Source organism: Ambystoma mexicanum, chromosome 6q, assembly GCF_040938575.1.
Source record: "Ambystoma mexicanum isolate Mex_15411 chromosome 6q, UKY_AmexF1_1, whole genome shotgun sequence".
NCBI lineage: Eukaryota > Metazoa > Chordata > Amphibia > Caudata > Ambystomatidae > Ambystoma > Ambystoma mexicanum.
Window position 1 is genome coordinate 815294933 of NC_090937.1, and position 25552 is coordinate 815320484.

At 47.3% G+C, this 25552-nt stretch overlaps 1 protein-coding gene across 1 annotated transcript in view; it reads left to right on the forward strand.

The window, feature by feature from the left end:
* Positions 1-25552, forward strand: part of RXFP1 (relaxin family peptide receptor 1) — a 1623004-nt gene that overhangs the window by 1395926 nt on the left and 201526 nt on the right. Inside the window, 3 exon segments of the mRNA XM_069631337.1 lie at positions 23323-23394; positions 23985-24042; positions 24044-24060. Coding sequence (XP_069487438.1) covers positions 23323-23394; positions 23985-24042; positions 24044-24060 — 147 coding nt within the window.

A 25552-nucleotide genomic window follows, 5' to 3' on the forward strand; every position in this document is an offset into this window, starting at 1 on the left:
CTGCAAGGGTCCAGTTGCTGTGACCACCCCTCCTGGAACAGAAGACTCCCGACTGGTATTCCATCGCTACACAGCCCAGCCCCAGGACCCAGTTGACCACCCACACCTGCCTCAGGGGTTGTCATGTCCCAACCAACACCATCTGGCACCAGTGGCAACCCCCCAGCAGAGAGGCAGAGGGCTGCCAGCTTCACAGCCAATGAAGTTGGCATCCTGGTGGAGCAAGTCATGGGGCATTATGATACCCTCTTCTCACCATCGTGCGCCGATAAGGAAGGACGGAGGAGGATCTGGACAAATATAGTGGGTGCCATCAACACGGAGGGGGTGGCACCCCGCGACATCAAACACGTCCAGAAGCGCTGGGAGGACTACAAGTCCAGGACCCTCAAGAAGGCCCGGCGCCTCTTAGACGCAGCAGATACAGTGGGGTGCCGGGGCCTGCTTACCAACCAGCAGATGAGGGTCCTGGGGCGCATTCGCCCAGTGCTTCACCACCAGATCCTCAGGATGCAGGCCCGTCTGAAGTCGAGCGGTAAGTGCCCATGCATTGCCGTGTAAAACAGTGCATGTTGCAGTGTGGTGGTACTTAGCTACTTGGCTGTATGTGTGACATGGGTCATGTATAGATGTGTGTGTGCAGGGACATGATGGTGCTGCATGTGAGCCCAGTCAGGTGTGAACCACATGGATGGTGTGTGTGTTACAATGCAACATGCGGAGCAGCATGCAGAATTCACACATGTATGCATGCCTGTCTCTGTACTTGGACATGTTTGGGGTGTGAGAGATGGGTGCTGCTGTCATGGACATGCATGGTGTACATGTCCGTGTGTCTGAGTAGTGTGTGTGTGACTGGTAAATTGCATGGATACATGACACACTGTGTCTGGGGGTATACGAGGCCAGATGCATGACCCTCAGCTGATGTGTGTGCATGTGATCAGCATGCCCCATGATGCATGTGAGTTTCAACCCACCATTGGAAGTTTCTACAGTGCCTTGGACATGGATGCAAATGTTTGTTGCATGTGCCATGCCTGTTTCTGCATGTGTGTTGATTGCACTGACCCATGTGTTGTGGAGGGTCATGATGGAAGTGACGTTTGACAGTGCCACTCATGAGCTACTGCTTTGTGTCTAGGGGCTATTGTACAGTACCCTGATGCTTGTGTTCTATGTCTCCCTTTATACAGCGGCGAGTGAAGAAGAGGGCGGAGGCAGCGCTGTGGAGCAAAGCAGCAGGGATGCCTCCATTGGCCGGCGACGCAAGGCCCAGTCACCCTCCCAGGAAATTCCATCATCCGGGAGCGAGGGGACTGGTGCCGCATCCGCCACTACGGCTGCAGCAGAAGGGGCGGGTGAGCCCCCACAGGGGCTTGCGACGGCGGAAGACGCTGCAGAGCAATCCAGGTTGGTGGTGCGTACGGAGGAGGAGGAGGCCGCATCCAAGCTGCACATGGGGCCTGGTGGGGGTGGTACCACTGGTGCAAGTGGTGCAGTCCAGGGGCAGCAGGCAGCACAGGTCGCAGCGGAGGGGCCTGTGCATGTCACTGTCCCTGACACTGTAACTGCATCACCATCACCACCAGCAGGGATGCCCTGTCCCAGGCCCATCCGCAGATAGGAGGGAGGTCCACGTCATCTGGCACTCCTCTACCTGCGGACGTGGGATCCCGTGATAGGATCAAGTCCGTCCTCATTGGTGTCGCGTTGCACACACGTGTAATTCGTGATGTTGTGCATGCTTCCTGGGGGACCACGCACGTCATCGTAAAGAGACGTGTGCCAACATGGCCCACTTGAGAGAGGTCGTGGTCAGGGGTTTCTTCCATGTTTCGCTCTGTCTTGCGGCCCTCTCCTCCTCTGTGCACACTATATGCCAGTCGTTCTCCGTGCCGTCTTCCAGCCCAGATGTCGCCAGGGCCCCCTGTGGACCTGCCCCAACCAATGCAGCCAGGCTGGTGGAGATCCCATCCCTGCCACAGTAGGGAGTCAGAGCTCCAGCACAGGGGGTCACCGCAGCAACTGGACCCCTGGCAACGGACGATGTGCAGGCATATTCAAGCAGGGCACCTACACAACGGCCCCAGGTGTTGCCATCTACCCGGAGGCAGTAGTGGTGGCGGCGACAGGCAACAGAAAGGCGGCGGTGGCAGGCTCGGCGCAGGAGGCATGTGGCCTCTGGGCCATCAACATCATCGGGGCAGGCATCGGCCGGCAGGCAGGAGGACCCAGGATTGGGAGTGTCTTCCGTGTGGCAGCGGTTGGGCCAGTAGATAGGTGCAGAGCGGCGGCGGGCGGAGAGGGCACAGCTCACAATGGTCAGTGCAGAGAACTCCATGCACAGGGCATTGAGGTGGGCTGAGTGCCTCGAGGGAACTCGCAGGGAGTTGGAGGAGGCCATGGCTGCAACCTCAAGGCCAGGGAAGAGGCCCACCTCCGGAACATTCACGTGCAGTTTGATGATGCCCTGGCCAGAAACATCAAAAAGTGAGCCGTCGGACTAGCCCGTCGCCTTTGTACATAGTTATTTAGGCTTAGGTTTCATTTGTTTTATATTTTCTTTTGGAGTTCATGGACTTTGCTCCACTTTTTGTATATAGTTGTGTTTTTTATAGGATACTTGGTAGGTTTCCTTTTGTTTGGAGATCATGGATCCTTCTGACTTGCAGTGTAAATAGTTCCAGACTTGTACATACTTTCGTTATTTCATCATCCCATGGATCAATGGTTTTTTGTGCATTTGGTTTTTATTTACTTTATATGGACTTTGGCGATGGACCACTTTTCAGTTTTCAGGTCGTGGATTTTTGTTTTTCATTGGATTTTACTATTTTTTTGATATTGCTTTCATTATTTCATCATTTGCAAGTGTGATTTTAATTATGTAATTTTTTATTTTTTTAATACATTTCATATATCTTCATTATTGGTGTTGTGTACTCTCATTGGTTTTGTGCATGTCTCTATGAGCATTGCCTCAGTCATGTGTTGCCACTGTGTGGCTCTGTTGAACATTTATTCATGGCCATGCTGGTTCTTTTCAAATTCTCATGGCATGGGTAATTTGGGAGTGGGGGCAGTGGATGGTTCCGTGCTTGTACTGGGGGGCGGGGGGGATTTGGGTTGGCATTAGGGCCATGGGTCTGTTTTGTTTTGACATGGTGTTTGGTGGGCCATGTGTCGGGGTCTGCTGGCAGGTGCCCGTCAATGTGGGGTGGGGGGATCATGAGTCGCGGCCTGCTGGCAGGTGCCCGCCAATGGGGGTTGGGTGGGGGGCATGACTCGGGGCCTGCTGGCAGGTGCCCGTCAATGGGGGGTGTAGGGGACATGAGTCGGGGCCTGCTGGCAGGTGGGGTTGGTGGGGGACCATGAGTCGGGACGGCTGGCAGGTGCCTGTCAATTGGGACATCAGTTGGGGCCTGTTGGCAGGTGCCTGTGAATGGGGGTGGGGGTCATGAGTCAGGGCCTGCTGGCAGGTGCCCGTCAATAGGGGGTGAGGGGCATGAGTCGGGGCCTGCTGGCATGTGCCCATCAATGGGTGGTGGGTGGGGGGGCATGAGTCAAGGACGGCTGGCAGGTACCTGTCAATGGGTGTTGGGTGGGGGGGACATGAGTCGGGGCCTGCTGGCAGGTGCCCGTCAATGGGGGGTGCGTGGGGGGGCATGAATCGGGGCCTGCTGGCAGGTGTCCGTCAATGGGGGTTGAGGGGGGTCATGAGTCGGGGCCTTCTGGCAGGTGCCCATCAATGAGTGGTGGGTGGGGGGCATGAGTCAAGGACGGCTGGCAGGTGCTTGTCAATGGGTGGTGGGTGGGGGGGACATGAGTCGGGGCCTGCTGGCAGGTGCCTGTCAATGGGTGGTGGGTGGGGGGACATGAGTCGGGGCCTGCTGGCAGGTGCCCGTCAATGGGGGGTGTAGGGGACATGAGTCGGGGCCTGCTGGCAGGTGGGGTTGGTGGGGGACCATGAGTCGGGACGGCTGGCAGGTGCCTGTCAATTGGGACATCAGTTGGGGCCTGTTGGCAGGTGCCTGTGAATGGGGGTGGGGGTCATGAGTCAGGGCCTGCTGGCAGGTGCCCGTCAATAGGGGGTGGGGGGGCATGAGTCGGGGCCTGCTGGCATGTGCCCATCAATGGGTGGTGGGTGGGGGGGCATGAGTCAAGGACGGCTGGCAGGTACCTGTCAATGGGTGGTGGGTGGGGGACATGAGTCGGGGCCTGCTGGCAGGTGCACCCGTCAATGGGGGGTGCGTGGGGGGGCATGAATCGGGGCCTACTGGCAGGTGTCCGTCAATGGGGGGTGAGGGGGGTCATGAGTCGGGGCCTTCTGGCAGGTGCCCATCAATGGGTGGTGGGTGGGGGGCATGAGTCAACGACGGCTTGCAGGTGCTTGTCGATGGGTGGTGGGCGGGGGGCACATGAGTCGGGGCCTGCTGGCAGGTGCCTGTCAATGGGTGGTGGGTGGGGGGACATGAGTCGGGGCCTGCTGGCAGGTACCCATCAATGGGGGGTGGGTAGGGGGCATGTGTCAGGGCCTGCTGGCATGTGCCAGTCATTGGTTGGTGGGTGGGGGGCATGAGTCGGGGGGCAGGTGCCTGTCAATGGGGGGTGGGGTGGGGGCATGAGTCGGGGCTCCCAAGTGCATGGTGACATGTGGCCTGCCTGTGGGGCATGGACTGAGGTGATGGGCTGACTGCAGGGCATGCCCAGGTGAAAGGGGCCCCTAGGGGTCCCTAACATCTATGGAAACAAGGCAAGTCACCACACACGATAGATACGCCAGACACAAGGTTGTATTCCCAAAGCTAGGGTTTATTGCAAAGCAAAAAGTCTCAGTTGGCCAACTCGGTCTCACGCCCCGCGACGTGTATCTCTAGACCTCAAGGGACGCAAGAGAGTGAATTACGTACATCAGTTACATATATACAAAATGCATATCAAACAATCATCTATGACATGTTTAACAGCCCCCTTTATTGGGTTTCTTTGAACTTGGTGTGATGATGGACATCTCAGACAACTATGACACCTTCAAACATCTATTCTAGTAACAATTTGCAATTTGTGAGTGCGGAGGCATCTTTCAGTTGTTGAATAGAACACAGCGCTTCTGTTCTTGGAAGCGAGCTACATACGGGGGGAGATGTTGCATTCCAGACCTTGCTATCTATGAGGTGCTATTCGTGTCCTGGGAGCCGACACGCTCTAACGGGGCTTCGCAAAGGGGGGCCGTAAGAAAAGCATAATTCAAGCCTTTAGCTGTGTTATTCTAACATATTCTACCATATAACGAGACTGGCTGGCAGCTGCGAAATGATTAAATGCCCTGCAGCTCTGCTTCAAGGCTACATTCGAGAGGGAGCCGGGCATTCTTCCTGGCGCTGCCTACGTTATGTTTCAACAAACTCTTGTTATCCTCACGGCCCTGCGGCCTTGTCCTTTTTACGTGCAGACAACAATGTTTTACAGTCGAGCAGTGTAAGCAGAAAATATACTGCGAAGCAATAGGAACAGAAAGCAATGAGCAATGGTTAGAAAACAAAATGGCGATTCTTGTTACATCAAAATGGCCATTCATTGGCAAACTCGAAAACCTATATTCCGTCATATCGTGCATGAGACGGTTGGCCCACGGCCACCAAAATACGTTTGCGGTCATAAAGTAGAGGTATCCATTTTTCTAGACTGACAAACCCTCCTTTGGCCGTATGCCAAACATCTCATCTATTTATTGAAACCTCCTCTAGTGATGATGAGTCTGAAGTACTTATGTCTGAATCTTGCATGCTATCGTAAACATCATCGTCTTCATCAATATCTATTGCCATCAACTCTTTTACTGTTTTCATTTCATTTGGGTCTTGGTCAGCTCGACCATGAGGTTGTTTTTTCTTCGTCATCATATGCATACATCCTTCCGTACATCCCTCAGTTACCTAAGTGCAAACTATTGTTGGGCAATGTATGCAACAACAGCATGTTAGGAGTATTCCAAACACCACTACTAATATTGAAATCATCTTCCATCCCCAAGAACGTAGTATTCCCCAAAACCAAGATCCTATTCCCCAGCCCCCTTCTCCAGTAGGCAGTTCAGAGCTTAGGACATGCATTTTCTTTATCGCTTCAAAGATCGTAGGGCAATAGTCATCGACATAAACAAAACATGCTGATCCCACTATTTTGCAAATTCCCCCACGATCAACCAGGATCACATCGAGAGCCATTCTATTTTGCAGCGTCATTAACCTGATTCCTCTTTCTTCCAATGTCATGTTAAATAGTATATCTGTTGTTGTGTTTATGGTATTTTTTAGTATTCTGGACAGCTGCCTTATATTATAGGAGTTCACTATCTGCCCTAAGAATGGAATGAATGATTTTGCTATATCAGTTGCTATCAAAACACCCTTGTCAGTCCTTTTGACTCTAGCTATGGATAGTCTGGCTATGTCTGCTGTTTCTAAGAGGAATACTCCTGGGAACAGTAGACCTAGGTAACATGTACCTCCCCAGTTTCTGGGCAACCAAGGATATGCTTTCTCTCCACATATAAAATAAACTGGATAACCTACATATACTGGTTCTATTTCCCATTTTAATACCACTGTATTCATGCATCCAGTATATGTTACAACTGAAAAAGAGCCTTTCTTTTTTAGAAAAAAAGGGACAGTTCTTGGGCTATAATTTACCGTGTAAGATGGGGGGATTGCATCTTTGTCCCCTTCTGTTCTTACACGAAACGTCATTACAGATGTTTTTTCTGGTGGGGACAATCTATCTCGTCTATTTTGTCGTGATATCTTTCGTGTACTTTTCCTCGTGGGCTCTGGGGCTATTACTTGTGCTTTATGGAAAATGGAACAACCCACAGGCTTTATTATTATCTCCTCAAACTCATTCATGTTCGTTCTGTCTAATTGACCCGTACTACTCTCATTCCATTTCCCATAGAACATTGCACCTAAAGATGTACTACATGCAGAACTTAATGGTAATGGCTGTACATACCACCCTATTCCTTTGCCAGCATGCTGTGGTAAATGGGCACAAACCGAGCAATTTGTTTTCTTCAGAATTGCATGTGTCATGTTCATGATTAATAATAACGTATTATTCCCAAAACCTTCCCTGTGTCTTTCTTCCATTGGGGGCAGGTTATAAATAATCACCTGAACCGGGCTTTCAGTAGTGGATATATTAATTATTGGTAAAACATTTCTAATGGATGTATCGCTTCCACATACCATACCGTCGTCCTTCTTCTTCCTTATCACAGTTCGTTGTGGATATCTCTCTTCGTCGCGCTTGCTCTGATGTCAATAAATTCAACAGAATTGTCACAGTTCAGTTCTGCCAGTCCTTAATAGCCTGGATTTGTTTATTCGTTTTTAGGCAAGATCTCTTGTCCTTTCTCATACTGCTCAGAGGACCTTTGATCAGTTATCTTATTGCCTTAGTACCATGTGCGCCCAGCTTGTCCGCTCTGGTTCCTGACACATGTAATTTTATGATCGCACCAAGGAGCCGCGAGTCTTGAATTGTCTGACTTGCACAATTCTCACGCTTCTCTCCTCTACGCCTCTAGTTCCTTCTCCGTCCATGAGCTGAACCAGAGGTTGACATAAACACCAAAAAGAACTGCGGATCACTTTGTCTTTCGAGGCCGCAAGTTGTATCGCCTTACTCCTGTTATCGTGGGATTCGTGAACAGTGCCGGTGCACTTCCAGATTCAGGCTCAAATTCAGCCTGTGGCGCTACTGCAGATGCTGGTGTGCGCTGCGCCAATAATGCAGATCCGTTCTTTGGCGTGCTGGCAAGTGCTGGTGGGCGCCAAAGTGGTACACGATTTGTTTCTGCTGGTATTTGCAAGGCAGATTTCGTGTCGGCCAGCAGTGATGTCGACTCTGCTGGGCAACGTTGGGGCACTCTTTGCCCTTCCCCCTCTTTGGCAATCATCTCAGGCTTTGTTTCGAGTTTCACTTCTCGTTTTGGCAGATTTGGTGGCTGCTTACTGGCAACAGTTTCTTCCGTTTCTGGGACCACTGTCTCTTTCCGGTCATCTGGGTCAGGCAAGTCTTTCAGTGCAGTTGGAATCTTCTTGGGATGGGTGGCATGGATCCACGACTTCCTTCCATCCACCCGTATTGCCGTCTGTGTTGCCAAGAGTACTTAATAGGGCCCGCGCCACCTGGGTGCTAACGATGACTTTCTTTCAAAACAATTTAGCAGCACCCAGTCTCCTGGCTCCAGTGCGTGCCCCGGACCGGTGTATCTCACTGGTAATGCCTCCTGCACCTGCTGATGAATCAAACGCAATTTCTGCATTAAAAGGCCACAATAAGTACTAAGCACGGGATGTTCTACCTCAATAAGTCGTTTTGGCTGTGGTGCGCACCATACATTTGCCGGCCTCCCCATTATGATCTCGTACGGGGAGAGCCCAGTTTTAGCCTGTACAGACGTACGCATGCATAATAGTGCTATTGGTAATGCATCCACCCAACTGAACTTGCTTCCCGCACAAATCTTGCTAATCTTTGATTTAAGAATCCCGTTGTGCCTCTCCACAAGACCGGCAGAACTCGGATGCCTTGAACTATGGAATCGCTTATCAATCTGAAGACCAGCACATATCTGTAACACCACTGCGCCCACAAAATGTGGTCCATTATCAGACCATAGGACACGGGGCAAGCCAAATCAGGAAAAGTATTCCTTAAGCATTACTTTTGCCGTGCTCATTGCTGTGCAGTCCTTCATGGGATATGCCTCCACCCACTTACTGAATGCACAGATCACCACTAAGACGTATTTTAAGTTTTGGCATCCCTCCATCTCTATGAAATCAAAATGGATCACCTCAAATGGCATAGAGGGTGGGCCAAAACTGCCTATTGGAGTCACTGTTCCCTTTCCTACATTGTGTTGCAAACACATGATACAGTTCTGCACCAACCACTCTGCATTCTTTTTTATGTTTACATTCTGCCATATTGTAGAAAGGTGCTGTATTATCTTTTTCGCACAGATGTGAGTAGGGCTGTGGGCCATTGTGACCATTGCAGTCACATACGAATTTGGCAACATTCAGTTTCTAGTTCCCTTGTCCACCCAACAACCCTCCAGATCTAACTCAGCACAGCCCTCTGCCCACCCTTGTATTTCATCAGCCGTAGCTTCGGCATGCATTTCTTTGACAGTGGCAACTCCATTTTCTATCATACAGGGCACTTCCTTAGTCTGAACCGTCATCATTTTGGTATTTAAATCAGTGGCAGTTTGTTTAGCAATTCTGTCTGCAAACGCATTTCCCTCTCCTACTTTGCATGTTACCTTTTTGTGTGCCTCGCATTTCACTATTGCCAGGTGCTTTGGAAGCATGAGTGCAGACAGCAATCGTACAATGAAAGGGCCATGTTGAATTTTGGTGCCATGTGATGTCAAAAACCCTCTCTCAGCCCAGAGTCGACCAAAGTTATGAACCACCCCAAAAGCATACTGGCTATCAGTATATATATTCACATTCAAATTTTCAGAAATCTCGCAGGCTCTGGTTAATGCTATTATCTCTGCGGCTTGTGCCGAATTGTAGGGAATTCTTTTGCTTTCTACAACGCTCTCTTGGGTAGTGATAGCATATGCGGCAGTTGTCGTGCCATCTGGTAATTTAAAACATGAGCCGTCACAAAATAACTCTCCATCTGGCTCTTTCTGTGGGGTATCACTTAAATCAACTCTCCCCTTGGTTTCTTCCTCAGTGACCATTAAGCAATTGTGTGGGGGTGATTCATTCTCCCCAATTTCTTTTATGGGTAGTGGCATAAATTCTGCAGGATTCAAAGCGCTACACCTCATAATTTGGATATTGGGCACGAACAAGATAATCTCATATCTTGTCAATCTAGCATAGGTGAGGTGTTGCGTCTGTGTCCTATTTAATAGAACGTCTATGGCATGTGGCACCTTCAGAATTAAAGTGTGCCCCAATACCATCCCTTCCGTTTGTTTCACTGACGCAGCAGCCGCCACGACAGATCGCAAACATCGTCGTAGTGTGCGCGCTACAGGGTCCAGCGCAGAAGAAAAATAGCCGCATGGCCTATTTCTTCCACCTTGTTCCTGTGTCAAAACCGCCAATGCACATCCTTCACTTTCACACACAAACAATCTAAAAACCTTCTCATAATTCGGCGTACCCAAAACTGGAGCCGGGCATAGTGCAGTTTTCAATTCATCAAATGCTTTCTGACATTCCTCATCCCACTGTAACGGCATAACCGCATCTTTCTTAGTCAAATTCACCATCGGTTTCACAATTAACGCAAAATTACCAATCCATTGTCGGCAATATGAAGCCATGCCTATAATGGCTCTGACTCCTTTTTGCGTCTTTGGAATAGGCAGTTATATCAACAGAGGTAGTCTCCCTCAATTTTTGTTATCGGGGGGCAAGTCTCTCAGAGCGGGAGACACATTAATGGGAAATTACAGAATTGAGAACTGGCTACCCCTCTCTCAGTGCTACCAGGTTAGGCCGAGTGATCTACAGGATCATGCTGAGCAACACATATCACTTATCAATTAGTGAGCTTTGTGCATACACACAATAAAATAAAGAGCAAGAGAGAAAAGAACCATCTTCTTCAAAGGTTAAAATACAGTCACAAAATGACATCTTTTCCATTAATTTATTCAGTATCAAAACCAATCACAAGTCGTTAAAAAAGGGAAAACAGAACGAGAGATACAACAATGATGCAAACGTAAATATAGTGCATCCCTGACTTCTTCTCGCTTACTTATTAAAAAACACAGTATAATTCATATGGGGTTCATCATCTTAGTCATGACCACTCTATCTATTTAGGCGGTTTGCAGATACAAGACTATGGGCCTCATCACGACCTCGGCAGTAGCAGTGGAGCTATTAGCGCGGGGGCTATTAGCGCGACCGCCATAGCCCCCGGCGCTAATAGCGCGGGATCACGAGTTGGGCGGATTTGGAAGTCCCCATTCCCCATTGAGCCCATTCCATATTGGGCTCAATGGGGAAATTTTGCGCAAATTCTCGGCGGATTTCACACCAGCTCAGAGCTGGTTTGAAATCCGCCGAAGCCCTGATTCGGCTGACCCTTAAATTCGGCAGTAATAGCGCTACCGCCGGATTTAAGGGTTACCGCCGAGGTCGTGATGAGGCCCTATGTACTTTAGCTAGTCTGTTGTCATGTGTCGACATGTTTCGGCCATATAAACATATGAAACACTATCCCTAGTGTCTCTACAGATGATATATTGTTAGACCTTCTTCAGGACAGACAATTTTCTTTGCAGATGGTAAGCCTCTTTTCCAATCCCCCGTTGCAGGATAAGTACAATATCCTGGTAGTACTTGAGCTTTTTGCTAGGAAAAACCTAGTCAAGGTATGATTTAATCACTATTTCCAGGCGTTCACTGATCACTTCCAGGCCCATTTGGGAATTTTCAGGCTGGATTTGGCTTTGGTTTATTGCTAAATGGGTGTAAACCTCATGTGCAGTTGTTGAGGTCAGCACGGACGAGTGCAGGGACACATACACTCTAAGCCTCCGCGGCTAGTCAAACAGCCGTCAGGGGACACCAAAACGCATTTATCAATCAAGGCGTCTCACTCGCAAAACCTTGAGTTAGAACAGTTGACTCCTTCAGCATAACGCGGTCGCGTCAAGAATTTTGTCATAACGCAGTCGCGTTTGGAATAGGCATACAAGAAATACTTTCTATGCGTTCTGGCATTAGCCTTCTCCCTTCTTTTGAAAGTAGGTAGCTTAAATAGGCCACCTCCTTTCGATTATATTGAAATTTCTTCAAACTAGCTTTATGGCCATGTGCCGCTAGGTGTGACAGTAGTAATACAGTGCTTTCTTTACAAATCTCCTCTGTGTCTGCAGCTAACAATAGATTGTCTATGTATTGCAAGAGTACACAGCCCACTGGTAATTCTAGCATGTCTAGCTGCTCTTTTAATGCTCTACTGTAAATACTTGGACTTTCCGTGTAACCTTGCGGAATCCACGTAAATGTAAATGATCGTCCTCCTAATGTGGACGCGAACAAATATCTGCTGTCCTTGTCCATTGGAATGCTGAAGAACGCGTTTTTCAAATCCACTACACTAAAATATTCCGCTGAAACAGGTATCATTGTTAATATTGTTGTGACATCTGGCACTAAAGGAAATTGTGGATCTACTATCTTGTTTAATGCGCTTAAATCAATTATAAAACGGTATGGTACTTCATTGCCTCCTTCTTTATAAACTGGAAGAATCGGGCTGTTGCATGTACTGTTTGTAATTTCCTCGATTGCCCCTTATTTCACCAAATCTGTAACAATACTCTTCAATCCTTTCTCACCTTCAGCCGAAATTCTGTATTGGGGAATTTGCGGTAGGGTAACACCTTCTTTCAAAATTATCTTTACTGGCTCTATCTTTAAGCATCCTACATCATTGTCATGCATTGCCCATATACAGGTTGGCACTTTACTTGGTTCTCTTGGTAAAGTTTCGGACATGAATTCTGACACAGGGGCATCGTGTGGCCAAATCGTTAGGAACACTCCGTCCGCCGTGCAATGTATGACGGAACCTAATTTTTTCAACATATTTAATCCCAACAAGTTCTCCCCACAATTTTATGTTCAAAGGAAAGGACAATGTTCAGTAAATGGTCCTATTGTAACTGGGACTGGTTTGGACACTGGGTTTATGACTGGTGTACCTGCGAACCCTAAGGAAACATTCTTTTGCCCTGACAGTGGTATATCCGGAACCAAGTGGTGGTCTATTGAACACTTCTGCGCTCCGTAATCTACAAGAAAGCGGTGCTCCTCATTCCTGACTCTCATTTCTACGTAGGGTCCTCTCTGATTCACGGGAATAGATACTGGTTCCGACCCCTGTCCTGGGCTGTCCTATTGGGGAAATAACACATCGTCCGATATGTAATCATTGCTGTTACTGTAATACGTGTTTGGCTGTGTATCAAAAATGTTCGGACTCTTTCCTCTATTTCCCCCACTCTGGTTTCCATACTGTTGGTTTTGCTGTCCCTGACTCTGTTTTGGGGCATTTTGGTTTTGGCCTTGGTTTTGATTACCTCCGTTATTGTGATACTGCTGCATACTATTCCTATTTGGTCCATTCGCTCCTTGGTGTCCTCTATGCTGTCTCCTCTGACCAGACCCATTTCTATTCTGCAGATGCGGACATTGCGCTCGCCAATGTCCTTCCTCCTTACAATATGCACACTGATTTGGTCCCACTGTACCCCCATGCATATTCGAATTACTCCTTCCTTGTGCGTTCCCTCTTCTTCTATTATGTCCTACTACTTGCTGCATTAGTACCCGTGTTTTCAGATTTACCCTATCCTTCTCTTCTTTCTCTTTTCCCGCAGTCATTCTGTGCTCATAATATTGGGCCATGTGTAATACTTCGCCGAACATTTTTGCTTGCCATGCACTCTGTGATGTCATTATTAGCTCCTGGATTGGAAGTTTTAACCCCCTCACATATTTGTCAACAAATAGCCTCTTTGCCGCTTCCGAGCCCACATCCTGCCCACTGAAGTCTGTGAATACTTCTTCAAATCTATTAAAATAATCTGTAGCTAACTCATCCTTGCCTTGTACACATGCAGTCAATTTGTCCCATTGAATTCTTTTCTCTGGGACAATTTCTTTTAATTTCTGCACTATACGTGCTGGTAATGCTACCAGGTTCGCTCCTGGTGTCCCTCCAACCGCTTTATTCCTGTCTTCTATTACCAAGTCCGCCCATGTGGCGCCAAAGGCCGTTGCGTCATCTACCTTCCTTATTTGTTTCCATATGTCTGCTGGCAGAATCACCGGGAATATTAGGTCTATATCACCCATGGTAAGCACGGATGATTGCAGGCAGGACTCTACTTCCTTGTAAAACCCTGCAGGATTCTTTCTTATATCAGGAATCGTCTGATTTATGTTGTTCACCTCCTGTCTGGAAAAGGGGACATGAACATATTGGGCTGTGTAATGGGCTGGTGTTATCTGCGCCGCTACACTGCCCGCTGCGGGAACTCTACTTTGGGCACAAAGGTAGGTGGGACCTCTCTCATAGGAAATGCCCCACTTACTGTCCCTCCCCCTTCTCTCAGGTGTAACAATATTCCCAGATCCAGCGATAGGGCTGTTTCTCCTGTCCCTCGCTCTAGTGCTCTTCTATATACTGCCATTATTTCGGATGGGCTGGCCTTATCGTTTTTTATATCTTTATCTAATAAATGTTCAGCCATCGACTGTAGTGCTTTTCTTTTCATGGGCATGGAATATTCATCAAATATCTCATGTATCTCCATTGTGGGAATACTGGGATCCGACATCCATCTAAACCGTTCTCGTATACATACTTTTAACTTGTCGCCCCTCTGCACTGACGACATTGAATGTCGTCGTCGTATATACGGCTCTACAGTTTCCTTCCTATGTCTCCCGATATCACTACTCCTGTACCCAGGTGTAGTAAACATTTCGGCATAATCATTATCTAATTCATCTTTAAGTTCAAAAAGTCCATATACATGTTCTCTCACTTCTTCATCCCTCTCCCTACGGCGTGCTAATGCATTCAAATCTAACAATCGCTGCGGTGGTAATTTCCCAATTAACTGTTTCCATTTTTGCACCAAATATTCACCCATGCATTCCAACACTACCTGTCTTTCGTTGCTTCTTCGAAAATCATACATCGAAGCCAATGCTGCCGTCCCATCATTCCCGTCTATATACATTTCTGCCTGTTGCTGCAATTCCACCTTCCTTTCTTTGCTGATCGCACTGCGAGTTACCCTCGTGCATCCCCGTTGGTCAGTCCCGCCTCTTGCCCCTGCGGTTTCAACTTCAACCCCGGGAGGAACGGATGGTACAGAGTCTGTGTCTGAGGCGGGAGGTGCGGATGGGTCAATAGGAACAGGGAGTGTCTGTTGTGGGCCTGGTTGGCTAATAGGAAGTGCTACGTGCGCAGTCTGTGGCTGTGGGAGGGCTTGAGCTACCGGAGGGAGAGCTTGGGCTACGGGCGGGGTTTGGGCAATAGCTACTGACGTGTCTGGCCTCACTTCTGATCTTGGGCCTTGTTTTGTATGGTTCAATATGTTTTCTATCAATTCATCTGCTATGTGTAATTCTCGTTGTGGATATATTTTTTCTATATTCAACTGGTCACGCCTACCTGCCCTTCTTAGACTCTCAGTCCACTACTCCTCCTCTTTCTCTTCCGCTACTTCACCTTTCGATGTATGCCTGTGCGCATGCTTCGCTCTGCTTTTAAATTGGAGCATTGCTTCCTTTCTCCAGTCTTTAATAGTCGCAAATGCTGCAGGACGCGCTTTCTTTCTTATCAACACCCTTTCCAAGTTATCTATTCTCGCTGTCTCAAAACTACCATTAATCGGCCACTGATGGTCTTGTTGCTTTCTGGTTTGCCTATGCCAAGTCTCACAGAATATTATCGCACCCACTCCATACTTCACATACATCTCATACGCCGGCGTTCCCCCAGGTGATACAATTTGGCTATCTTCCAAAGATTGTCTACCACAGCAGAAAAACCCCGCTAAGGTGGACAATACCCCAGGCATGTTTCAACCTTCCCCCTTGGTTAATCAACCTTACCTAGGGCGTTTGATTTTGCAAAGTCAACTCTCAACCAATATCAGGATTACTTTGAATCGGGGAATGACTCACCTGATAGATCAAGTCGTCTGTATACTGACGCACCAAATGATGTTGTGTCTGCATTTCTTGGCTTCCGCCTCGTTTCGGGACCCTCGCCTCCTTGTTCTCTAACCAGGCACGTCGATCAGGGATCAGATGTGTGCTGATCTGCAAAGGAGTCTCTCATCACTTCTACAGGGCGCCCCGAACACCTCTTGATCCCGGCTCGATCGTCCCATCCTCGCCGTTCTCCGCCTTACTCAATTACAACATTATGCGATGGAACAAGTGGGGGTCCCTATTCGGGCACCATCTTGAAAGGGGCCCCTAGGGGTCCCTAACATCCATGGAAACAAGGCGAGTCACCACACACGATAGATACGCCAGACACGAGGTTGTATTCCCAAAGCTAGGGTTTATTGCAAAGCAAAAAGTCTCAGTTGGCCAACTCGGTCTCACGCCCCGCGACGTGTATCTCTAGACCTCGAGGGACGCAAGAGAGTGAATTACGTACATCAGTTGCATATACACAAAATGCATATCAAACAATCAGCTATGACATGTTTAACAGCCCCCTTTATTGGGTTTCTTTGAACTTGGTGTGATGATGGATATCTCAGACAACTATGACACCTTCAAACATCTATTCTAGTAACAATTTGCAATTTGTGAGTGCGGAGGCATCTTTCAGTTGTTGAATAGAACACAGCGCTTCTGTTCTTGGAAGCGAGCTACATACGGGGGGAGATGTTGCATTCCAGACCTTGCTATCTATGAGGTGCTATTTGCGTCCTGGGAGCCGACACGCTCTAACGGGGCTCCGCAAAGGGGGGCCGTAAGAAAAGCATAATTCAAGCCTTTAGCTGTATTATTCTAACATATTCTACCATATAACGAGACTGGCTGGCAGCTGCAAAATGATTAAATGCCCTGCAGCTCTGCTTCAAGGCTACATTCGGGAGGGAGCCGGGCATTCTTCCTGGCGCTGCCTACATTATGTTTCAACAAACTCTTGTTATCCTCACGGCCCTGTGGCCTTGTCCTTTTTACGTGCAGACAACAATGTTTTACAGTCGAGCATTGTAAGCAGAAAATATACTGCGAAGCAATAGGAACAGAAAGCAATGAGCAATGGTTAGAAAACAAAATGGAGATTCTTGTTACATCAAAATGGCTGTTCATTGGCAAACTCGAAAACCTATATTCTGTCCTATCGTGCATGAGACGGTTGGCCCATGGCCAACCAAAATACGTTTGCGGTCACAAAGTAGAGGTATCCATTTTTCTAGACTGACACAGGGGTGATGGGCTGCCTGCAGAGCATGCCCAGGGGTGATGGGCTGCCTGTGGAGCATGCCCAGGGGTGAAGGGCTGCCTGCGGGCATGCCCAGGGGTGATGAGCTGTCTGCGGAGCATTCCCAGGGGTGATGGGCTGCCTGCGGGGCATGGGGATGGGGGAGGGCCACACCAAATTGCGTGTCAAACTCCCCGCGCACCCCTCGGAATAAGCGTACCCCGCTCGTGCCAGTGAAATCGCGTGTAAAACTCCCCGCGCACCCCCAGAATACGCATACCCCGCTCGCACAAGGACGATCGCGTGTAAAACTCCCCACGCACCCCCAGAATACATGCAAGCAGACCATCCACCCTCCCCAAGACCGCAGGCAGCCCATCACCCGGGCATGCCCTGCAGGCAGCCCTTCACCCCTGGGCATGCCTCGCAGGCAGCCCATTACCGCTGAGCATGCCCCGCAGGCAGCCCATCATCCCTGGGCATGCTCCGCAGGCAGCCCATCACTCATGGGCATGCCCTGCAGGCAGTCCATCACCCCTGGGCATGCTCCGCAGGCAGCCCTTCACCCCTGGGCATGCCCCGCAGGCAGCCCATCACCCCAGTCCATGCCCCACATGCAGCCCACACCACATGGGGGACTTTTTCCACGTGATTCCGCTGGCGCGAGCGGGTTACGCGTATTCTCGGGGTGCGCGGGGAGTTTTACACAAGATTTCGCTGGCTCGAAGGGGGTACGTGTATTCTGGGGGTGCATGGAGAGTTTTACACGCAATTTCACTGGCGCGAGCAGGGTACGCGTAATCCGAGGGGTGCGTGGGGAGTTTTACATGCAATATTTGCTGGCACGTGAGGGCTGTGTGGTGTTTTTAGCGTGTTTTCGTGGTTGGGGGATGTATGCTGGTCCACTGGCCTTTGTGCCATGTACGGGATTTGTGCGATGTTTTTGGTGCATGGGGCGGGGTTGGGGGGGTGACTGGCACTGCTGCAGGGTCGCTGCGCCACTCTGCGCCACGGCTGGTTATGGATGTTAGTATCCATGAATACGCTGTGCGGCAAAATGGGTTTTGGCGCATGCGGCTGGCGCAGACTGGCGCACGCTCCCTCTGTGCGACAGCCGCGTGCGCCCCTTCTGCGCTAAATTCTATGAATTACCCTCTTATTCTCACATGGCATCTGAATGTGCACATCAGAGATAAATAACGGGTATTTCTGTGCATTTCTATGTGCATCCCAAATTCACAAATGGAATACACCTTGAAATGCATAGAAATGAGGCAATTCCCATGTTGCTGTTCAGAACAGGTGCAGGGGGATGTGCAAAGCATGACAGTGTCAGTTCTGACTCGCTATTTTTAAGTGTGACAACACTGATTTCAGCCTCTGCTGTCACAGTTCCATTTCTGTCATAGCAAAACTTCTATTTTTTGTTTATATGTCACAATGAACGGTCCTTTAATGACCCATCACTGTGAAATGCACTCGCAGCACCCAAGTGTGTGATGGGAGCCTGTCCCATGTTCCTGACACTAATGTATATAAGGGGGTGGGACAGCATAATTTGTGCTTTTGCACAGCCCACAAGAAATGTGCAGGTCACCTTTGTGAACAAAGTGACCTGGGCATTTCTTAAAGTGGTGCAGATAGAAAAGTGCATACTCTGCGTTTTTTTACCTGCGCCAATTTATGATAATCCGCCCCATTGTTTCAGGTTACATTTTTAATCTCTAAGAAAATGAAGGTCCTGACGCTCTATGTTTTGTATTGGAGCAAATCAGAAATGCCTGTAAGCTTCTCTGATTTGCTGCTGCTATCTCATACCAGATTCCCAAAGGCTAAAACTGGAACATGTCTGTAGATGCTGGAAGCCAATGTAATTCACAAAGTGTTGCTCCAGGGCTTCTAAGAGATGCTCCAGGCATTTCCAGATGTGCCCTGCATTCAGGCTTGTGAATCGGGTAGGAGGTAGCTGAAGCAAATCAGAGCTCAGGGCCTTTTTGTTTTAAGAACATTATTTGTTGGTCATTGTCATTAAAGTCGTTGATTGCATACCAGGGTCCACATCTTTTGCACTGAAGTGCAAAAGTTCCCGTGCAATTTTCATATGTTCCACCATGTTGTGAAAAAGTGAATAGGAACACATAATCACCTTACCGTTTACTTTTCTACAACTTTGCTGGAAAAGTGTAAATGCCTCCTGCAATTAATAATTTTGAAGGGTAATTATAACGGATTCCTATGGAATCTGCCTGATTTTACCTGGTGATAATTTCAGGTGGCTTCCATAGGAATCCAGAGCATTACCAGAAGCATGAAAATCCATGCTGGCGGTAAGGTACACGACAAATGCAGGACAATTAGGAGATTGTAAAAAGTGCCGGAAGCAGTGTTTTCCACCACTTCTTAGTTAAGCTAGTTTTAAATTAGCAACGCATTTCACATTGCAGTCTAGTACAGGGGTCTGTAACCTTTAGCTCTGAAGATGTTTTGGACTACAACTCACTTCAACTCTAGGCACCGTAGCCAATGGTGAGGGATCTTGAGAGTTATAGTCCCAGAGAGTTATAGTTATGGAGAGCTGTTGGTCTATAAAATGTATAAATAACAATATGTAAGTCAGTGAATGAACAACTTAGCTGACATCCACCTGGAAGTCACTGCAAGTGCCTACATGGTTCTCACGTGCCAGCATTCACACTACAGTGTTGTATAATATGCAAGATCATCCCAGTGGGGCAAACTCTACTAAGCACTATGAGTGTGAATCGAATAGCTTTTCCAGGTTTGAGTAAAGGGTATGTTCTCTGTGAATCAGTCCCATTGTGTTTGACTGCATAAAAGAACACAGATTGTATATGTGAATGGTGATAGTATTCAATAGGATGACTCTTTAGAAGTCTTGAAAGGCAAGGACTCAATCCAAATATATGCAAATACAACAAAAGTAGTTCATTTATAAAATAGCCTTCCAAAAACATTGTTTAAGCAATTTCTTTTAAAAGTAAAAAAACACTCTTAGAAGAACAAGTCTTTTTTTAGTTTGTGCTATTAGGTGGCACAGAAAGCGTTGCCTTTAAGCTGAAACTATTGTAATTAAAATAAGAGCTTGAACAGAGGAGCTTCAAATATGGGCTTTGAAAGAGGGTCTGTAATGCTTTTCCAATGGGAATGACAATTGAGGAGGGATACACAGTTGTAGGTTATTGAATTCCACCCATTCCCTGCCCCCAGCCATGCTAATCCCTGTGCTAATCCCACCCATTCCTGCCCATCTCAGAGCTCATTGAGTTTCTGATCTCTTCCATGGAGGCAGCCATCTTGGAAGTTCTCTGGAAACAAGGCAAAACTAACGGCCATCTTTGAATAGGAATGATATCATGCATATACAAATTTAAAATAGCTAAGTAATTTGCATGAGCTTGTTTTTTGCAATAACAAACACCATGCATCTTTAAAATAGCTAAAGTAATTTGCTTTTTAGGAGGTTGTCTTTTTTTTGCAGTGACATACATATTGCATGTTTTTACTTGGTGTCCTGGCACTCTGCACACACGAGCATGATCAGTTTTTCACCTGTGCCATTGTATCATAGTAATTGCCTGTTGCCGTTTAAGTGCGAGCCTGCAACTACAGCTGATGCTCGTTGAGAGTCGCATGCTGTATTAAGTATTTCACGGTGACATTTAGAGAACAGGGTTTGTGTGCTTTAATGTGTTGCGGTATTATTGAAGATGTTGGTCTACAGTATAGTTTTGCCAGATTTACTAAACATGGTGCGAGCATTAAAGTGTGTAAGATGGAGGTGCTTTTTACAATGTACATGCTTTGAACCGTTTGGGAGATCCAGTTATGTCTTTGTGTCAGCGGGCTAGGTGACAGTCCTGAGACGTAGTGATTGTGAATGGTTGATCGCACGTTAAGCGTGCGTGCAAGCGAGCACCTCGTCATTTCCGGTTTATGACAAGTTAGCATTGTGCTTAGAACAAAGGTTTCCGTTTGCTTGCAGAATTTTGCATTTCGCTTACTGAAGCAGTGGACTTGCACGGTGCCGCATTATATGTAAGTAACAAGCGAAACCATGCACAAGTTAAGTGGTTGTTGTGCAATTTTTGGCTTTGAAGACGAGCAGCAATGTCTGTGTGTCGTTGGTTTCTAGGTCTGTTAATTACTATTGATTGTTGTAACCGTAAGGTTGAAAATGTTCCTGTTTGAACAATGAACCTTGTATCCAGTCCAGTTTTTTGATTTAATGCGATTCCATTAAGTCGTTTTTGAGTCTATTATTACTAGTATATGCACAGTTCTAGACGTTTGGCTAGTTGGGAATAAAGATGCTATGTTTTTAAATATGATCATGCTCTTTTCATTTAGCAGCTGACGCTTTCCCCTATATGTAAGATTAATTGCTGGATAACAGAGGCTTGGGTAAGTAGCATGTTGCACATATGGCTGACCATTAAGTTATATGGGGTTATCAGTAGCATTGATGTTTGGTCTGGGGAGACGCGGACCATACACCTGATGTGCACGACATTAGGTGTACTTTCATTGAACTTGATGGTTGATGTCACTGGTTTTGCCTTAGTTAATTGGTATTGATGTGAGGCATGGTGTTCAACTGGTCCAGCACTGGGTTCTAGTCTAGATGTCAGGTTTTCTCCAACTCACCAGGTGTAATGAAAAGGTACTAACGCATGATTTATCTGTGAGTAACTCCATTATGGCCCAGTGTGGGTAGGGCAAGATGAGACCACTGTGATTAAGATTTATACCAATAATATTTTTTCTAATTTGTTCTGTTTTCGTGACATATGAGGAGGTACATAAGCTTGTAGGTGTAGTTTGATTGTTTGCCCACCCATTGACTGTCCATGGCCATGCTAATCCCTGTGGCCATTCCCACTCTACTCCTGCCCCTCCCCACCTACAACTCCTCCTCATGGGAAGTCTTTGATCTCACCTTATTCAAATATTATCATCAAACTTTGCGCTCAAAGTGCCTGCCAGTGTTTTTTCAAAGCAGGCTTCTGAGAGTTAATTACTTAATTGGAGCTGTAAACACACAACTGCTGTAATGAAAATGTCTTAAACAGATCTGCACTCAGTCACTCGATTTATAAGCACTATGCATGTCCTTCACTGAAATCCTGTTAAAAACAACCACTGGCAAAACCAACAGTTTTCGCTTGTGTAAAGTATTAGGTGTTTGCCAGGCACTGCTGATAGATGTCCAGGTACTCGTACCATTTCGCACCTTCTACCATCAATGGCCAATAAATACCACTGTGGCAGTGCCTGCCAAGTGCCTTTCACATGCCTACGCAAAAGCCCAAACTGTTGGCATTGCCAATGCTTGTTATAAGCACGCACCCATGGTCTTTTCAAGGATTCGAGTGTGTCAACTGGCTAAACACACAACATGCAATTTCAGTGCTAAGCTTCAATTGTTGAACTTCCTCAGCTTTCCAAAGACAATGGTTGGACAATAAAGTCCAGCTGTTCCGAAGGCAACGCCCTCTACAAGGCATATATTTTTGGTGCAGTATGGGTTGTGTACCATTCAGGCACATGGTTAATGCTCGAGGTTCTGCTTCCCAAACCACATCTTCCTACCACATCTTCCCTACTGAACAAAGGGATTGTAATGAGCTTGATTTGGTCACTTCCAAAGGCAGGCGAGGACAAATACCATTGCAATAGTGGGAAAGGGAGAACCTATATCAGAGGTACGCAACCTGTGGCTCCCGAGACATTTTGGAATACAACTCCCATGGGCTACACTTATGGGAGTTGTAGCTCAAAACATATGGACAGCCAGAGGCCCAAATATACCATCCTTTAGAAGCAGACCACTGGCCCTAATGGTAGCCACCTTCCAAGCCTCAATTGGTCCAGAGCTCCTTTATTCGCTATGCGTACCGCCAATTCAAATGCTTTGGGAACCCTAACAAGAACCCCAAATTAAGAGACACTATTCCTTTGGTGGCCCATCTGCGAAAGAGGCAGCCCAGAAATCTGTGCTGAAGCTCAGGGGTGTTGCTAGGTCTGGAAAAATCCGGGGCTGAGCTAAGTCGAGACTGTTGGGACTCAAGGCTAGTTAGCCTTTTGACTGTAGTTTCTGAGCTTCAATCTGGGGCTACAACCAAAAGACCAGGGGCTATAGCACCCTCAGCCCCCCACTGGCAACGCCTCAGCTTGAAAGTGTCTAGACGGAAAATACAAGAGTTTTGATGAAACATGCTATACCTTGCTTACACTTTTTTCTGTTTTTTTAATGTGTGTCCTATCCAGAATCATCGATAACAACAACATCAACAAGATCTCACCACAGACGTTTTCTGGACTCGAGTCACTTATTCTTCTGTAAGTTGACCTGTGAAATGTGGGTGTGGCTTTGTAGCTTCCTGTTGGTTTTGAAAGATGCACTCGGAAGTAGCCTGTAAACATGTCGTGCATTACAAAAAGCAGATCAAATAAAGATGATGTGTGGAGTCTGATGATATAATTCCCCCAGGAAATTGATGTGTGAGGCCTACTTTAATTGCAAAAATGCACAGAGCAAAAACTATCCATTTCATGAAATATAGCATAGTCCAATTACGTAAAGCGGTCATCTTGCACTGGTTTGTATGTTTAATAAAACCAAAGTGTTTTTCTATTCTAAATTAAAGCTCTATAAATCGTGCAAAATCAAGCAATTTGACTTTACCCTTTCTACTAAAGTCAGGACTGAGGTCACTTTGCAGAAAATGGACTCGGCAAAATAATCTGTGTATCATGAAATTGAACAGAATGAATGCTAACAGGCAAATCCGGGTATCATGACATCATCTCTCAGTCTAGCTTATTTGTCTGAGCACAACTAGTTAACGCTGTCGCCTGAAAGCACTCAGCTGATACAAGCTTTTTTTTTATTTTTTTCTAAACGTATGTGTGTTTTTTGTTTTCTGCAGGGTTATGCTGAATAATTCTCTTGATCGTCTTCCAGACAAGCCTCTGTGCCAGCATATGCCCCAAACTCAACTGGCTGTAAGTCGCAACCTACGAAAATCAATTTCCGCCTCAAGCACTGCAGTGTAACCATCTAGCCAGGATAGCATAGAGCTGGGAACCAGCACTTGATTACATACCTCTGTGTGGCCAAACCAAAACCTTTGGACCAGAGTACAGTGCTTCTTACATAGTTCTCTTTCAAACAATGTATCCTTGGACCCAAGGGGGAAGCACCGGACCACATGGCAAATCAACCAGACAATTCAGGAGAAATCTTTACAGAACCAAGATCCGCAAAATGTGCATGATTCTCCCTGACAGGGCTAACGGGCAAACGAGAGAGAGAGAGAGAGAGAGAGAGAGAGAGAGAGAGAGAGAGAGAGAGAGAGAGAGAGAGAGAGAGAGAGAGAGAGAGAGAGAGAGAGAGAGAGAGAGAGAGAGAGAGAGAGAGAGAGAGAGAGAGAGAGAGAGAGAGAGAGAGAGAGAGAGAGAGAGAGAGAGAGAGAGAGAGAGAGAGAGAGAGAGAGAGAGAGAGAGAGAGAGAGAGAGAGAGAGAGAGAGAGAGAGAGAGAGAGAATTGCAAAGTACTTTGGATTGTTAACCCACACAGTCTGCATGCAGAGCAATCAGTGTACAGTAAAGTACCAATTTTGAAAGCCAATGAAGTTCGTCATGTTTACACATGACTGCACACTGATGTCTTCTAGTGTCACCTCTTCTTTTATACTCATTGCCCTAAAGTAAGCTCCTCGTGTCTTGTGTTGTCATGTCAGATGAGATGTTCCACTAGGCCAGGTAATTAGGCCATTATAAATGCAGGACTGCTATCAGCCTATTTACAGGGCCAAGTGTCTGAGACTGGTGGTGAATCTTAAACCGTAAATCGATGTGCCCCCCACCCCCCCCACAGAAGACTACATTCCAACAAGACTTTTCAGTATTGCTAAGCCGTCGAATGGCATACTTGACACCACCATTAAGCCCTATCTTTTCAGTCAAGCACCGTTTGGTTTCTGGGACTTGTAGTTTTGCTTAAACGCGTTTCCGATAAAAGTGTTTGTTGTTGAAATGTGCTGCTGATATCAATGAGAGGTTTGAAAAGGGATGTGCAGGCCCCACTCTGAGTGACTCCTCACCAGCAGGACTCCGGAGGCGGAAAGGGAGCGGTGCTCCCAAGAAGGATTCTGTGCGCTGGTGGCCGGGGACAGGCAGGTGAGACTTGCTCCTGGCCAAGCAAAATCCTTTACAATTTGATTTTGTCCAGTACGAGCCGCTAGTGCTTTTTGGCCACTTACACGAAACTCGGCTCAGCCCCTCCTGGAATGGCCACCTCTTCTTTTCAGAAGCACACTTGTGTACTTTACTTAGCATCCTCGTGATCAATGACTACTCTGAAAATATAAAAGACACAACAGATATAGCTTAACATGACTACAAAGCACTATGTGAGCACTCACTGCTAAATCGTTGATGGAAAGACTCACTCGCGGATGCAGTCTAACTCACTCACTGATGCACTTTCTCATTC